General features: G+C 26.2%; 1 protein-coding gene across 5 annotated transcripts in view; it reads right to left on the minus strand.

Annotated features, from left to right (window-relative positions):
- The window catches only part of Ctr9 (RNA polymerase-associated protein Ctr9), a 42,282-nt gene that overhangs the window by 21,661 nt on the left and 1,692 nt on the right, over positions 1-18,929 (minus strand). For all 5 annotated transcript variants that reach the window (XM_087159620.1, XM_087159618.1, XM_087159619.1 and 2 more), the window contains exons 2-17: positions 17,270-17,368; positions 16,658-16,897; positions 15,631-15,720; positions 15,369-15,547; positions 14,017-14,212; positions 11,671-11,898; positions 9,871-9,987; positions 8,613-8,831; positions 8,345-8,528; positions 7,267-7,355; positions 6,740-7,007; positions 5,244-5,392; positions 5,020-5,136; positions 3,371-3,516; positions 1,535-1,606; positions 402-537 (exon numbers count right to left, since the gene is read on the minus strand). In XM_087159620.1, the coding sequence (XP_087015746.1) occupies positions 402-537; positions 1,535-1,606; positions 3,371-3,516; positions 5,020-5,136; positions 5,244-5,392; positions 6,740-7,007; positions 7,267-7,355; positions 8,345-8,528; positions 8,613-8,831; positions 9,871-9,987; positions 11,671-11,898; positions 14,017-14,212; positions 15,369-15,547; positions 15,631-15,720; positions 16,658-16,897; positions 17,270-17,368 (2,529 nt within the window). The remainder of the gene's footprint in view (positions 1-401; positions 538-1,534; positions 1,607-3,370; positions 3,517-5,019; positions 5,137-5,243; positions 5,393-6,739; positions 7,008-7,266; positions 7,356-8,344; positions 8,529-8,612; positions 8,832-9,870; positions 9,988-11,670; positions 11,899-14,016; positions 14,213-15,368; positions 15,548-15,630; positions 15,721-16,657; positions 16,898-17,269; positions 17,369-18,929) is intronic.

Here is an 18,929-nt window from a genome sequence, read left to right on the forward strand (position 1 = left end):
ATTTTAAAATTTTATTATAGTCACAATTATTCTAAGTAATTTTACTTTTAGTTTGATGTTTAAATGCTTAAAAAATTCACTTGAAAATGTTGCTTGATTAACCAACCATATTGATTTTCCGACATATCCCTAATTTCATAAATGTCAGTTAATAGGGTTCTAATATATTCCATATACTATGCTACTTCAATGTTAGTATTACCCATAAATTACATGTTATTGAAAAATGGATTCCACCAACCAGCTGCCCATGATATTTTAAAAACAGTCACTTAAACTTTTGAACATAAATAATCCTTTAGATAAAGCAAAGAAAGTTTCAAATTAGTTAATAATTTATTAAAAAAGACTTTGACGAAATAATAATAATCTATTTTATTTTGAAAATGACTCGCACAAACCTGCTGTTCAAGTGTTTTCTGTCTAAGAGCTTCACGTTCTTCTTCTTGTTTTCGTCTAAACTCTCTATCTTCAGCATCAAGTCGTCTGGCTCTTGCTACATGATACTGAGCTTGACTGAGCAGATCTTGACATTGCCTGACAAAAGTTCATAATAAATTAAAAATTGTCAAACCTTCCACATTATTTAACTATCACACAACAGTAATAAACAATGCCAATAGCGTATGTAAAATTACAAATGAACATTGTATAGTTGTGGAAAAAAAATTTCTGTGCAAAAGACAAAATCTAATTTTTCTTTATTTAATGCTTTCAATCTTTGTTTTCTAACAGGGCACCATTTTTGATGCTGAAAGAACTACAAACAGCATGGCTACTTTTTGTAACACAAAAAACATATTTGAATACATGACTTTACATAACAACAATACACAACAAATAAAAATAGTTTTTATAGAGCTATTGGTGACAATTTAATGTTGACTTTGATACATAAATTTTTTTGTGAACACTGTTTAATGCTTCAAATTTGTGGATTCATTAGAATACTATGAGAAACAATGTATGGCAAATCAAGATGTATGGTAACCAGATGCTTAAGACAGAATAATTAATACTATTACAGAAGAATTACAGGAAAAAGCTGGAACTAATTTACCTTGACTTTCAAGGCGTATTTTAAGAAAATTCAAGCCTAACAATGCAATGTATACTAGACATACTGCAGAAAATGTGAGAATAAGAAAATGCAAACATAAATATTTGTCTATCTTATTTTATATTTCAATCATCACATTAGGCAAAACACTATGAATTGATCAAAATTGCTTAGATAAAAAAAAATCAAAAACTAATTTATCTTTTAAACAAATGAAAACTCTTTAGGCAAAATTCACAATCAAACAAAGGCAAAATTTGCATTCAAACAAATCAGCTGCAAAAAAATGTAAAAAAGATGAAAAGGTTCTGTTTAACTCAGATTAGTTGCAAAGTAAAAAAAAGAAAAAAGAAATTGGTAAAAATTTCCCTCCTCAAAATAGTAATAATGATTTGCTAATGATTACACAAAACCCTATATAATGTTCCATTCTCACACATTTGAAAAAAAAATATTTTAAAGTGCATTTTTTACCTAGCCTCTGCTGAAGCTTGAGCTAAATCGTATTTCATTCTATCACCATTAATACTGAGGTAACTGAAGTATCTAAAATAAATTTTAATAGATTAGAAACAAATCACTAGAAAATAAAACAAATAAAAGAGGGTACAAAATTCAAACACAAAATGACCCACTGTATTTATTTAAAGAGATATTGAAATCCTCAAATTATGGTCAAATTATATTGAACATGAGCAATCAGTATGATAAATCATAATACATTCCAAAAATTCTTGTAACTGTAATTAAAATCATAAATAATATGATCTACTAGTTCTTGTTTAATGAAGATTCCCACTTACACAGCAATAATAAAAATACCAAGCAATTTATTTAAAGATTTTACTTAATTAACAAAATTATTTCATAGTAAATACTCATAACAAAAAAATGTACATTAAACTTGTAGTTCAAAACTTTTTTTTAGAGAAAAAGAAAATAGTCAGTCATTAAAATACTAAAAAATAATATATATGTCACATCTAAAACAATAGTTAAGTAGAATTGATGGATCTGAATACTAGACCTTAAAAAGAATTACATTTTAATTTTAGTTTAGTCCTTCTTTAACAGATGAGAACATTCAATAATCTCTTTCACAGTCGTATAATCAGTTTGCGTAGAAATTATAGTTAATTAGTCTGAAATGTAATCCTTATTTATAAAATAAATCCATGCTGCACTAAAATGTCTTTATGAAGCCAAAATCCTATTAAATTTATTAAATATTTTGAAATTTTACTTCCGGTCTTATGATTACTTCCTGCGGTGTTAACATAGAAGTCTGGATAATATGGATCACATAACATGAAAGAAAATAATAACTATATGCAGCTTGTGAAAAAAGAACACACTTGTCTTTTGAAAATGTAGTGATGAACTGGCCTGCAAGTGCTTCTGCTCCATGTATAGTTCATAAATAGTTATTTTTAGTCTACTTTCTTAATAAATAATTATAGATAAATCAATAATTATATAATCAAGATAAAGATAAATCAATAAAGTATAAAATCAACTGCAAATAAAATTTGGATGGATTAAAATTATAAAGAAGCTAATTTCCGATATTACGGTCCTAAAAGATAGACTCGCCACGAAAACCTAACAGAAAAGATTTATATATATGTGTACGTTAAACTATATTCAAAGATAAGTTAGAAATAAATTTATTCAATTTGATACAAAAAAAGAAGATAACCATAGAGCAACTTATAATTTAAAAATTATTTCATGGATTCCATTTTATTCAAGAACACACCTTTTTTTTGCTTTCATGTGCCTTAATATGGAATTCATTACGGGATTACATTAATGAACATATGCCCCTTAAATTATTCATTTTCAATGGTAGTTTATTTATGCCATGTTTATTTTAATGGTTTTTCAACTCATAGATTTAGAGAAGAAATTTTTAATCATCATGCATTTGGCTTATTAACCATATTTAAAAATTGTCAATAAGCCTACTTTCGTTTTGTTTAACTATTATATTCAGATTTTGTTTATGATTAGTTGAATATTTAAGCACAGTAAATCTTTGAGAATAAATTTAACTCAATATCATATTACAGTTGTAAACAGCACTTTAATCATTTAATTTTAACATTTAAGCAAAATGTTTAATAAAAATAAAAATTTTCAATATTAACAACTATTTATTGCATTTTTCAGCAAATTTTTAAATATCAGTCAGGTTCGTATTGACAAAATTAAGAGAAGAAAAAAATGGTGATCATTTAATAGATTTTATAATAATAATATAATAAATGAATTTAATTAAGAATTTTTTTATTTATCAATTTAGCTTACCTCTGAGCTAAATCAAGTTCATGCACAGCAGAAAGTACAGTTTTCAGATTGCTCTTTTCATCTTTGAGAGTTTGCGTAGCCAACTTTTGCAATACCAAAGCAATATTGTATAAAATTACAGTATCATGAGGTGCAACACGACGAGCCTATACATTATGAAGGAAAAAAATTAATGATAATCACATTTAAAATGTAAAAATAAAAATAAAAAAAAACAATTGCCTTAGTTGAAATTGACATCAAATTATCTAATCTAAAATCTGAATGACTGGAAATTAAAATAACATTTTAAATAATAGAATTGTATAGATAATTAGTTGTTAATTTTACAAACTCTTTTTTTTTTTGGAAATTAATTTAAGAAAGAATAAAAATGTTATTACAGATTGCAAAGAAACTAATACACATACTAAAATTAAGGTAAATGAAGAAATAAAGATAATACGATTGCAAAATTTTAGTACTTGGGTTCAATTTTGACTGAAATGATGCCAGAAATCAAGTCAAGGCTTACTACACTCAGTCAGAGTTCTTCTGTACTACAGAAGTTAATAAGATATAACATGGGAAATGATACTAAAGTCTCCTAATTTCTGATCTGTGAGTGGGTCAGAGACGTGGACTTCAACCCAAAAACACGAAAAGATTATTTATGAAAGGAAAATCTAGAGAAAAAAAATTTTAAATTATCAGAGAGGATGATGACAGAAACAATTCAACCATGAAATCCAACAAAATATTTAAAGAAATTGATAATATGATTACAATAAACTATATAATATAAAAAAAGATACCGATAATTGGAGCACATGGAGAGATGCATAGATGAAGTTAAGAGAAGTCTCAAGTGGTTGAAAATAAAAAAGTAGAAAACTCCATGCTTTGAAGTCAAATTATTAAGGGCAAAATTAATTGATTGTAATTCTGTTTAATTTTGGTCTGCTTATAAAAACACCTACACAAGTATGTTAACAACAGAAATAAACACTTGTAATTGCCAGTAAATATTCTATAAAAAATCAAACTTTAAATTCAACAAAAAGGACTTTATTTCATTTTATATAAACTAGACATTGATTTTCAAAATCTTGTTGAAAAAGTGGTCATTGTGATCTAAACATAAAAAAGATTATGGGGTTAGACAGCATTGTCAACATCTTAAAAATCTTTATTAATTTCAACTATACATTAAAATCATCAAAAGTTTTTTTTTTAAAGAAATTAATACTTATTAAAATGATTACAAAAGATAGGGCCAATAGGCTTAAAATTTCAAAGCCAGTATTAATTGGATATAATCCACTACTTATTCATACTACTCACTTCTTATTCTTATTGTACTACTTATTCATATTTTAAAAAATTACTGGGCTACACTATTATTATTATTAACTACATTATTGTGAACTAATTTTGGGCAAGAATGTTATAGACAATGAATGAAGAACATCCCACATATAGCTTATTTATAAGGTTACAAGTTTTTTGCTTCTTTTTTTTAAAGCATTTGAAACTTTTTTAAATGAATTTATAAAAGTTAAAATTTATAAATTTATTTTTTTAAAAAGTGCCTTTAATTAATTGCAAGAAGAAAAGGCAAAATTTAACTGAATTAATGATTTGAAATATAAATAGTATTAAAAAAATACCTTCAAAAGTATTTGCTTGCACTCAGCAAGCTTTCCACAACGATAATGAGCTCGCGCTAAATACATAAGGATTTCAACATTATAGTGCTTGAAGAATTTTTTCAGACAATTTTCATACTGTAATAAAAAAATACCGCATTAAATGAAGATTTTTTACTACTGAACTACATATAATTCCCAAAAATAAGAAGAAATAAATAATTTGTTTTAAAATAATACTTTACCATTTGAATGGCAGCAACATACTGACGTTGCTCAACATAAATATGAGCGATATTCAACCATACATCACAAAAATCTGCAGTTGCTTCCCTTACTTGAGCAAAACAATCTCTTGCTTCAGTAATGTATCCTTTATGAGCAAGCACAGCACCTTTTAAAAAGTAACAAAAAGTAAGTAGCAATTTCTAGCTTTTAACTGAAGTTACAAGCCATGAATGCAATCAAATGCCGAATTTTAATTTATTCTATTAAGATCTCGTTTTGACCCAATTCCAAACGAAGAATTTTCTATGGCTCCTTAATTAGAACCTAATATTAGGTAGATTAAAAAGTTTTCTTCTGTAGCCCAAAAGCTAGTTAGCATAAAATACACATCATTGTGAAGGTAGTAGAGTTGGAATATGGATATTTTAATTACAATATGAAACGTAAGCATTAATAAACTGGGAACAAATTTTACTATCCTCAAAAGTTGAACCACTATATAAATTTTAAAAGATTATTTGTTTTAAATGCAAGTTAAAAACAGTTTTCGAATCACTGATGCAGTCTTAGACAATTATATACTTTGTAAAGTTTATAACTGTATTTAACCATTTAAATAAAACAGGATAAAACATTAAAAGACATATAAAAACAAAGATTTTTAGCTTAAAAAATTTTATTTACTTATCATGTTTTTTACTTATTTAATTAAAAAATTTATTTACTTATCATGAATTTTATATACTTTTTCATTTGAATAAGATGAGAGTAGGTAAAATGTGTGTGAGCAATTCTAAAACATGTAGACAAGAAAACTTTTTGGAACAATTAAGAGATTGAATCTAAGACATCCGAGCGAAAACTGACTTGGCAAGATTTTGAAAGTACTAATTCATGTTAATAAATAATCAAACTAACTATTCCAAGCATAATAATATCAAGTAAAACAATGTTTTGAAGGAAAATAATTGTATTATATTAATTTTTATATGTTTTTTCTTTCCCCCATAATTTTTTAATTCAATTTCAGTGGAACTTTAATCATAGTGCAAATATCATTAAATTAAACTGTACTTACAATTGTCTTTTGTGCAATATTGATTTCAAATAGATATTGATTGTAAGGGAAAATAACGTTGATGAATGAAATGAACAAGATGTTCTGTACACCTACTTATACATATGAAAAATATCTAACTTTTATGTAAAAATGCAACAAAATCTGTGTGTTTTTAATTGTATTATTATTCATTTTTATCTTCTTTTTATCCATTTATTTTATTTTATTTTTTTTTTTGAGGTGCCACATCACATTTTTAGAATAAGTAAGTGATTTCTTATTTTAAAGGATATACAGTATAGTATCTTAAAAACATTTAACTTATTAGCATTGTGACTCTTGTAAAAGACAGCATATATAAATTAGGGGGGGGGGAGTTGAGCACAAAGGATACAACACCTCTAATTAAAAATCTTTATTTAACTTGAAAAGACAATTAAAAATTTATCTTACCAATGCCATTAGCAGCCCAAATATTTCTTGGATCAATTTTAAGAACACCTGTATACATATTTAGTGCTCTATCTTGATGTCTTTTTTCTTTTTCTTTGTCCCTACTTGGCTGATGCAATGTTTGGAGCCATATATTTGCAATGGCTATCGAAGAATAAGTGTCTTGAGGAGTAGTGTTCAAAATACGCTCAAATTTTCTCTGACCAGGATTCCATTCCTGTTTTGCAATATGCAAATTTCCTATTAAGGACCATGCATCAGGATGGTTCTATGAAAAAAAAATGACACAGTGCAATTAGTCAACTATTGACACATAAAAAACGGAGTTAAACTTTTATAAGATTTATTTAGCCCTAATGATTTTTTTTAAAGAAAGTAAGCTAGTTTCTTTTCTTCCTTAAGTATATATAACAAATTAATTATAATCTATTTCTTAAGTTTTTAGTAAAAAAGCCTTAAGAAAAGTTTTACATCTATTTTTAAAGCTGAATATATTTTAAAAGAGGTAAACTAAAAAGAAAAGATACCTGATTAACTTGCAGAGCTTCTTTAAACCAATCAGATGCTTCATAAATCTGACCTCGATCACGTGCCATACAACCTAATCTCAAGTAACCTATTATAAGAAAAGTTATATGAATTGCAATATGTAATAAATAGAAAATTTATTGTAGTTTTTTTTTATCAATACTTTTAGATGGGTTACTTTTTCAGCGGAAGTAGTTCGCTTATTTCATCAACAGAAGGCACCACTATGATAAAGTTTAAATTCAAACACAATAATGATATTTTTTAGAAATGTTTAGTTATCCTTTTAAAATGGGATTTTTGGGGTGAATTATGTATAGTTAAGTTTATTAATATTTAAGGAGGATTGTATTATCACTTTTGTAGTGTATTAGTGGGTTTGTGACTGTTTTTTCTAATGGATCTTTTTTTTTTTTTTTTTTTTGTTATGACGTCCATTGGTTGTGTGGCCCGTCTTTCAACCAAATACAAAAGACAAATACTTTTTAATATATTTGTGACTGAACATGATTTGTTTTTTTGTTTTTTTATATAATGAGAATTAGCAAAAGTGTTTAACAGTACAATAATAGTGTATACAATACAACAGTGTATATCGCAATCTGCTTTTGAGATTTTTAAAAAAAAAAATCTAATTTCTTTAATTCTATCCTACAACAATTAATTTTTCTAACAAAGTTTTAAGGTTCAAAAGTTTCTACAAAAGATTGGTACAATTGCGAACAACATAGATCTGATACTTTTAGATATAAGACAAAAAAATATAGACTTAACATTAATTATAAAAACAAAATGAGCAATATGCTTTTCGTTTAATAAAAAGCACAAAAAGACTTCAGTCTCTCTAGTCACATAGTATTTTTAAATTTTTAAACTTGTGAAAGAAACTTCTAAGAGAATTATGGTGTTTTAAAGTCACCTTATCAATGAAATAATATAAAATTGATTATCTATATTTTATAAATAAAGCAATATAATTTAACAAAAAAAAAAACTAAAAACATTTACTAGAATGAAAAGAACATAAAAGATACATTGTTTCTGTATCTATCACAATTAAATAAATTAGATACTCACAATCGACATAGTTAGGATGTTCTCTCAAAATGCTCTTGTACAATCGCTCAGCTTTATCAAACTGGCTGAAAGACTCGTAAAGTCGAGCAAGATTATAACTAGTAGTAACAGAGATGGAACTGTAGTAGTGTTCATCGTGTTGGGCATCATTACGGGAACGCTCCAAAGAGGCTTCATAAAACTTCTAATATCAAAACAAATTCTATTAAAACCTTTAAGAAAGAGCACCTCATCTGCTATGTAATATCCAAAAAAAGAAAATCCTGACCTTAGCTTCAGGCAGATTTCCAAGCCTGTAATGAAGTGCTCCAACATTATTTAAAATCTCAGGAGGGACATCTGCTTCAACTTGATCTTTGAGAATAACAGTAGCTGTACCATAAGCTGAAAGAGCTCCTTGAATATCTGATTGTTCTAATATTTGTGCTAATTCAATCCAGGCTTCTACATCATCATCAAACTGTTCAGTTACTTTTTTTAAAAGAGCCTTACAAAAAATAAATAAATAATGAATTTAAAAAAATATTTCTTGCAATCATAATTTTAAAAAATTTAAAATTTGTTTCAAAAAATAAAGTCTGTTAGCTATAGTTACAAATTTCAAAATTTAATAAAAAGTTATTTTGATTCTTCATTTTTTTTGTAAAAAAATATGTTATTTTAAATTTTAGCCTTTTGAACACCTTCATTATGGGCTGATACTATTATAATAAAACATTTCATTTGCAATTGCTTTATAATAGATATTTTAAAAAAACTACTTTTCTTAATCTTTATAAAAATCTTCCAAAGCTGAAACTTATTAAAATAGAATAGAAGCAAAATAAGAGTGTTATGGATTTATACCTTAATGAGTGAATTACTATATTACTTCTTAAACCTCTGTAAAATTATAAGAAATCAAATTAAAAAATAAGTTTAATTTGAAAACTATTAATATTAAATTAATCAATAAACAGTAATTGCAAAATGAATCACAGCAACAAAAAAAAGAGTAAAATTGTTTACATTTAATTAAGTTGTAGCATAAAAGAGTAGACACTTTTTTCTATATTAAAAGGATGCGCAACATACGGTTGATGTATCTTACGTTGGTATTTTTGATAGAGAAATTTATTTTTCAAAAGAGGATAAGGAAAAATAGACAATTTAAAGGGCACTTTCTACTGAAAAACAAACTATTAGGGGAGAATTTTGAAAAGGCAGGGAAAACCAAATGAGATATCTTTGAAAATAAGCAATAAATGACAACACATTTAAAAAGAAAGCACAAAATTTAAATATTTAAAAAAAATACTTGATTAGTGCAAAAATTATTTAAAAAAATTAATTTTAGAACCGGATTCTGTATTTTTAAATAACCTGGTTGTGTGTACAATATGAACAGGTATTTTTAGCAGGCCTTAGTTAGCATAATATTTCAAGCAGTGAGGGAATAAGATTGTGTTCTGATAAAAAAATTCATAGTTTCAATAAAATATCAACTATATAAATTGACAAACAATTTTTTTAATTAAAATATTTACCTTAGCCTGGTCTCTTTTTGCTTGATCAGGACTATGTGCATATAATGAACCAAGAATTTTCATTGTTTCATAATTTCCAGGCTGAGCTTTAAGAACTTTTTCAAAACATTGGGCAGCCTGATAAGAAAGTATTATTAAACTCATACAATAATAGTTAACAAAAAATTAAATAACATGAAGATTTAAAATGAACTAATGAACGAATTTACTGAAAATATGTACTAAGGGCACATAATATTTCCGATATATCTTTTTTAATTGGTAATGATTTTTTATTACCTGCAATTTTGTTTATATCAAATCAACAATCTATTATTTATTTAACATATTGGTTATTTTTATCAAATGATTTACGTAAAATGTCTGTAGAAAAAGAATTAATAAAATTTTTAAAAAGTATATTTTCTGTAACAACAAAGTACTGAATGAATTACAAAAAGCTTGCTTTTATTAAAGATTACATTATTATTTCTTAACAATAGTAACAAAACATAAAAGTAATAAATTCAATAATAAAGAAATATGCTTCCCTTATAACCTTCGTTAAAGCTTATAACAATTCTGTTTTTTGTTTTCTTTGAATGAAAACAACACTTTAACTTATTTTATTCAATTTCAACTTATGCAAAAGCCAAAAATAAATTCAGAACTAGACTTGATGCAGCTCCGAATTGGAAAATTCAAATGTCTGTTATAAAAACTAATTTTAAGAATACTATTAATAGAACAGTACAGAACCCGTTATCCGGAACCAAAAAACCGGAACGAAATTCGATAAATTTTCCCGCCATTTTAAAAATAAAAAATTTTCCTCATAAGATCTTAGGATTTTTCTTTCTTTATGGAAAGATGTTTACCTTACTATCATTTTGGAAATAATCATTAGTGTATTACTTCGTTTTTTCTTCTTTTTAAGATTATTTCCAAATATTATTTTTTTTTAGTTGGGTTTAACAATTTAAAAAAACGGCTTTTTGTAGCGATTCAGAAAACCGGAAAAATCAGTTATCCGGAATAGCGATGGTCCCGATCGTTCCGGATAATCAGTTCCCTACTGTACAATGAAAAAATTTCAAGTGTTCTTATTTAATATTTTTAAAATAATCAGAATTCTTTGGTTCAAACATTTACAATTGCTAATATGATAATTTTTTTCGTTTTAAATTTCACAATTGTTGATTACCTCTAGTTTATTTACTTGAACTGTACAATGATTTCTATTGTATCAGTTTGAAATAAATATTATTCTCAATATTTTTCTTCATAGTAAACTGTTATATCTTGCAAAATTGGACTACAAACTTTCTGACAAAAACAAGGTGCAAAATGTTTCTAAAGAGTACAGAACTTTAAACAAAATATTTGAATATAAACATTACAGTAATGATCATTCTTTTCAGATATCTCTGATGTCCCCATTTAGAAACAAAAATTATAAAATTCTAAATTGGAGTTAAATTTATAAGAAAGTTATACTATGAATCAAAATAAATATATGGTGTTTTTCAATGAAAAAAAGATAAGTTGTTACAAAGGTATTACAAATAGCTGCAACAAAGACAGTCCTATGCTCTCGCATGCTCAATTGTAATATAAAATGAAATAAACACGATTTTTTCAAAATAAATCAATGCCATAATTTATTTTTATAAAAATATATGCCATAATTTATTTTTATGAAAATTTTAAGAAAATAAATGATTAATAATGGCTAATCTGAATAATTAAAACTTTTAATATTTAATAAATTTTTATAATTTATAAATTTTCTACATCATTATAAAAATTATTCATACTTACATTTTCAGGGTCTCCACGATGAATATACATTTGACCCAATCCATATTGAGGTAACACAAAGGCAGGTGATGCAAACTGTGTGGCCTGATAATAATACTGAAAAGCTTGGTCAAAATCATTTTGAATATGGAATGCTCTAGCTAGCTGATAGCAGCTTTCAGCCCTCATAGCTTCGTTCTCAGTATTATGGAAAGCATGAAGAGCTAAATGTTGTACTTTATTGTAATCCTGTTAAAAGCAATTAAAAAACATTTCTAATGAATGATAGAAGATTGTGAATTTTTAAAAATAACATATGAGAATTAATCAAAACTATATCAACACAAATGCTGCAACATTCTTTTGATCAATGACTCCAATTGCGCTGATCAATGGACATTATTCGTCAAAATTCACCTGTTTCTTTATTCTGGGGGTTTAGTATACACCTATTCAGGTGACTGTGTGGTCTGTCATTACAGAGCGGGGTTACTGAATGCAGCATCATATCACAACTTTTTAGGTCATGGTTTGGAATTTGCATATATGTTTAAATTAGACCTAATCATTATAGATTAGTTTAATCAAAATGAGTGTGCTGGCATCAATATTATGTAAATTAGGTGAGAGTTTAAAAAGAGCTGTCACTTGCATTTCAGAGCTAATGTTTATTGCAAAAAGTTTGTTTCTAACTGCTGATTTTTGTTATCTTCCATCCATCATGCTTATTTTATGTTGACTTTTGATGTTTGTCATGTTACTTCTGCTCTGTGAGGTACTTATCCTTAAAGTAATATTTGCATCATCGTATGGGATTGTGCAGTTAATGAACAGTTAAGCTGGCCTCCAGAAATGCAAACATACATACTCCCAGCAGTTAGTATGTTAACCTGATCATTCTTTATTTCATTGTCTTTGGATAAAGCATGTGGTGAACCAAATACCCATCTTAAAGTAGGTATGCCGTAATTTACAAAAAAGCAAAAGTTAAAAAACAGGTAAAGTGCAAATAAAGTTAAATACACAGACAGCTTTTTCAGGATTAAATAAATATTATCATCAATGCCAAGACAGGGTGCGTAGCCAAATTATTCAATAAAAAATAAGCACCTTTTAAGCACTCAAAAAATATTTTTAAGCACTTTAAAAAAATATAATATTTAGGAAAATTCGAGTTGGAAAATTTTTGACAATCGACTGTTTTATCTTGTTTTAACCGTCATGCCAAAAAAAAACTTTGGCATTGTTTTTGACAATTGTCAAAAATCATGAAATTTTGAATCATATAAAACAAATGGCGTCTTCATACGCTATGGACTGACTATGCGCTGAAATAGATTGGGGTTGAATCAATTATGAAAATGTTGAATAGAAAAATGTGAACTGCGTCCTTTTGCATAATTTGAAGAGAAAATCAACATAGTAAAGGTAAAATCTCATTTTGAAAAAGGAAAAATTAAGCACTTTTTAAAAACACCGAATGAAAAAAAGCACCTTTAAGGGCTTTTAAAAACGAAAATTGAAAATAAGCACCTTTAAGCGCCTTTTAAAAACGCTATGCAACCTGCAAGACACAGGAAAAATTCATGTTTATTAAGTTTAATGGCAAAAATTTTTTAAAAAATACAAATAAGCAATGTAGGTTAATAATTTAGATTCAGTGAAGCTTTACTAGCGAGGCCATATGAAAAATTTTAAAGAACCAAATGCAATACAAGAACTGATTAAAAATTCAGTTTTTTGTTTCTAGTTACAATACCAATATTTATCAATTCTTTGACTTACCTACTTACCTACATTGGGTGCTACATCTTGAAATTTTTATGATTGAAAATTAATAATCGCACAACATTTAAAGCAAAGTGTCTAGTTCTATTTTATTTTTTTATTAGATGAATTATGAATAAAATTATGAATTAAAAGTAGACAAGTAGAAAAATAAATTATGCAGACAAGGGCAGTACAAATTTTTTTATAATTACCATGTAATGTACTTCTTACTTTTAAAATATATTTTAATTGTTATCAGTAAAAACTATCATGAATGTTACTTATTTGCACATAAAATAATCTATCGTAATCACATTTTTTTGCAAATAATAATAATTTTAAACAACAAACTAAAAAAATAAAAAATACATATAATAGGCTTATCCTACCAACAAAATTGATTAATAAAAAAAAATCAAAAAATTTTTAATAAAACATAATTAAATTATTTCCAGTATATTTTTTTAACAGCAGTACTATTTTGAAGATTTCATAAGCATTTTAAAAATGAGAAACTCTGAATAAAAATATTTTTAAAAAAATCAAATGAAACACCATTCATTCAAACAAGAAATAGTATGTATTAAATTAACTAACCTTTTTGAAGAAAAAATGATTTGCTAAATGATTTAAGACCATTGGATTAGAGGGGTCAATAGTATATGCTTTAGACAACATCTGAATTCCATTCCGTATAGCATCAGAAGTTTTTAAATTCAGTTCAAGAACAGCCAGTCCAGTAAGGGCACCAACACATTGTGGATCTAAACTAAGAGCTCGCTCAAAGCCAAGCCTGCAAAAATATATAAAAAGAAGAAATAAGACATTTGAATAATCAATAGTGCTCAGTGGAAAATTCAACAGCTGGAAACATAAAAACTAAATATAGGAACTTTGACAAACTGTGATATTATTAATGTTACTTATCCTTGCATAAAAGGTTGTAGACCCCTCGCTTAGTATTTGAGAAAAATTTCAGTAAATTTGAAAAATAAAAGGGAAAAGTTTAAAAACATCCTAAAGCTATTTACAAAACATCTTTTATTTAAAGTCCTAATTTTAAAGACTTGCAAAAATAAATAACAATGCTCTTTATAAGGTACATTTAGGATCGTCCTTACCTGGAACTTCAGAATTTATCAGACTTTATGTATCGAGATAAACTTATTTGTCAACATAACATATGCTTTTAAATAAATAATCCCAAAAAACTGAAGCAATAAGATATTACCAGATTAAAAACTTATTCATTATCAAGAAAACAATAAACCATCAAATGCTGCACATTGCTGGAATCCCAAGCTTATTTTGGTGCCTTGAAATATAACTTTATTCATATGAATGTTGATCCCCTGTAAACAACATTAGTTCTTTACCAGCTCTCCATCACACATAGAAATGCCTTTTACCCTGATTCGCCTCTCTCGGCCACTGTGGGTTTTCTTGTTCTGTTTTTCACCATTTTTCTCTCACAACTACTGTGGCTTCTTCAGTTTTGTTGCTATTTTTCCATTTTTATTAGCAATCTTTTGTTTATTATTTGAAATCACTTTCGCTTCAGCTCTGGCAAGTCTTGAAAATGAGTGTTTTTGAGCACTTGAAACATATCAACTGTTATTTCCTATTCACATATTTTTGAAGCGACTGAAGTTTTTAATTAGTTAATAATGTTTTGGTTAATGAAAAAGTAGTAATTTCATAATAAGCTAGAATAATGAAATTTAAAATTAAATCACTATTTTTCTATAAAAAATATAATTTTTTTGAAACATAACACTCAATTTTAGTTGTTTAAAGCCTTTCTGTTTAATATTAGTTAGCTTTTGTTATTCCAGATTTGCAGTTCCATATAGTATAGTTAAATATTTATGGCTGACAAAATATGTCACTTAGCATGGTCTTTCAATTAACTTTTCAACTCTCATTAAGCTTAAACAGTTTATATTTACCTTGCTTTGTCTAGTTTTCCCATTTTGTAAAAACAATGGCCCATTCCAAGCCGTACACCTGCAAAGCAATTTGGTTTGGTCCTAAGTGCCTTCTTGTAAAGAGACAAGGCACCTCTATAATCTTTTTTGTTGAAAGCAATACATGCCTTTCCAAGTAAAGATGGAATGTTATTCAATGACTAAAAAAAAAAATAGTAAAAACAATTAAAAGATATTTACAACCACACAAGATAAAAATATAAAGAATGTTTAATAGGTATACTTGATTTAAAACAAAATTAAACTGTGCATCAGCTTGGTCCATTTTATCACCTTCCAACAAACAAAGATAAGCTCTACCCAACAAATGTTCCTAGAAAGTCAAAAAATATTTTTTTTTTAAATGTACAATAAAAGTAATATTTAAAATATAATATAGAAATAAAAGACAATATGAATTTTACTTTAAAAAACAGGTAATTTTAATCTTGTTAACTGCCTCAAAAAAAATTTAAGAACAAAAAAATGTAGATCTAGAAAAGAAAAAAAAGATTTTTAATTGTATATCAGAGGTTTCAATACAAATCATGAATTCATCATATCAGTTTCAAGTTTAAAATATTTGTGTTAATTTAAATTATAATATGTTTTCAAGTCACTATGCTTTGAGTAGAATTTTAAAATAACTAAATGTGAAAAATTATTTATGCACAAAAAAAGAGATTAACAAAAAAGAGGTTATCCCAAGGGCTAATACAGAATTCTTAACCTAAAACCCATTTTTGAGAAAAAAATTTTAGACATTTTATTTTTGTGAAAAATTTAAGCTTATCATAATTTTTGTGAAAAAACATCTTCAAAGGTAAAGAAAAAAAAAACATTAATTATGAAGTAACTATTCTCCTAAATTACAGAAAACTTTTAAAATACTTGTATACAACTCTTTATGATAAATATTTATTTAACATGACACTATTAACAATTAATACACATATATATTTACAATTAATTCAAAATTACAATATATTTATGTTTATAAAAGAGTATATAACAGGAAAAATTTATTATTTTCTAAAAAAAAAAAAAATTCTGATGAGAGAGAATGGCTGCAAGAGACATAAATAATAACATAAGAAGAAGATTATAAAGAATGAGTAAAACAAAATCTTTTAATGCAATCTAAAATAATTTATATACACTGTCATACAATTCTACCATAAATTCTTTCAATTACCAAAAAAAAAAAATTGTATTTAGGCATTAAAAAAATTTAAAGCAGTATAGATAAAAAAAAAAAACATTTTTATTACCAAATCATACATGATGATTTTATCAGCAGTAGTGAACAAAAGAGTAGCTTTTGTGAATAGCTCACGCTTTTTCTCTCTATCTTTTTCTTTGTTTCCTTGCTGTGCATAATAAACAGCTAACTTATCCAAAGCAGCCATTTGATCTCTTTCCATATTAGGATAATCAATGTTTGCTTCTGTTCTAGAGACATCAAGAATTTTCACAAAATCTTGAACTTTTCCTTGTCGATAATACTCAAGCTAAAAAGTTTTGAACAAAAAATATAAATCACAATAATCACAATAACTAAATAAACTAAATTTTAGTGGAAATGCCTCTAAATACAGTATGTGTTACAGACATGCTATTTAGCTTCCTATTCTTACAAATTATGAGCTCATTAAGCAATGGAATCTTAGTTGCAACTAAAATTATTCTGTATCAAAATTTTGATAAAGTATTAATATGATATTAATTTCAAAAATAAAAGACATATCACATAACATAGTCTGTCATTTACATAAAAGTGCATTTAATATTTTTAAAACATATTAGTAGTTTTGCTGCTTAAAAGAATTTTAATACAGAAAAATATGAAATAAAAAAAGATTGATTTCAAAATTAAAACTTACTGCAATTTGATTCCATAGATTCAAAGTAGCCTGTTCTTGTCGCAATATACTCAATACTTCCTCTCCTTCTGGAAGCTGATCTAACTTCAGATCAATTACCTAAAATTCAATTTTTTTTTTCAGAAAACGTTAGTAAAATATTTTTTAAAATTATTTCAATGAAAAACACACAATTCAATAACTTTTCAATATTTATAATGAAACTGTATATAATAGAATTATTGAACTAAAACATGTCAATGAAATCTAAAGGTATTATTAAACCTTTCTTTTTAAAATAATGTTTTAAAGTAATACTAGATGTCTCTGCTTATTGCATTCTCTTTAATTCCTGATTGTTCTGCAATTCAAGCTCACTTATCGGATACTTTTTATATTCCATTGGTGCTAATAATTACTTTTAAATTGTAAGTGGTGATAGGTTTTTTTTTTTTCTTTGTTGGCTTACAAGATTTAGACTTGAGTCCTTCAAAACTTAAAAAATACAAATATGAAAATTATGTCCTGATTCCTAGAAAATGTAACCTTCTGTTTAACTTGCTAAAATACTTAATCAAACCATATATTCAAAAACAAAAAAGAAAATATTTGCTTTAGTACACTCATTACTATAAAAAATTCACTATTATACAAGCTACCTAGGGAATTCAATTATGAATTTAGGGGTTTTAATTCTGCTTATATGCAACAACATATCAAAAATCATAGACTAGACGTGAAAAAAAGTTATAACGTGACTCTGAGAAAAATAATTTAAAAGAAAAAAAGCCCACCAGACAATTTATGTTGCAAAATTATTAAGGTAAATTTTAAACACATAATTAAAAATAATTATTTTTCTTCCAATTATATTACTCAAGGAGAAAATTAGAATAATTTTGATGATCATATTACATCCTCGCTTTACTTGAGCAGTTATTAAATCAGTCCTAACTAAAAGTTTTAATTGTTCAAATACACTGAAACCTCCATGAAAGAAAAACTTCTAAACAGCTACCTTCTCTATTTACAACCACTTTTGGGATGTATATTATGTATTGAATTTTCTTCATAAACTTTGTGTTGAAGAAAACTTATAGGAGAAACCCTCATTGTCTTTCCCAGCGACCTGGCAAACCTTTGCATCAAATGTGGAAATAGTCAAAGAAAGAAAGACAAAAAAAAATATCAAAACAAAAATATTTGTTAGAGGTTTTTATTTAAAGAGCTGATTTTGATCTACAATTTCTTGATAAAGTCAAAGTGAACCAAAGGTGATGCTATCAATGATTTATTTGAGTCAAAAGTTAAATTAGAAAAAATTAAGCATCTCAAGCAAACAAATCTCTTCTCATTTTTTAAAGCTAACTAATTTTCAAGATATTGAATTGAACTCAAACAAAGAAAAAACATAAGTGTTTATTTATTTAAAATAATTCTATCATTCATAAGTGGTAAATTTGTTTTTACACATGATTATATCAGTAGAAATAATTTTTATTGGCGAGAAATTTTATTCATGGATCCTGCCAACACATATGATTTCCATACCAAGAAAATAACACTGACTAAAATTAAAATTGGTTGAAAAAAATCATATATATTCAATAACACTTATAAGTCCATTAAGGTAACCCTTAAGAATGATCAACTTCCATTAATGACCATTTTACTGTCCAAC

This window comes from Parasteatoda tepidariorum, chromosome 3 (assembly GCF_982258835.1).
Source record: "Parasteatoda tepidariorum strain Cologne lab strain chromosome 3, Ptep-v5.0, whole genome shotgun sequence".
Lineage (NCBI taxonomy): Eukaryota > Metazoa > Arthropoda > Arachnida > Araneae > Theridiidae > Parasteatoda > Parasteatoda tepidariorum.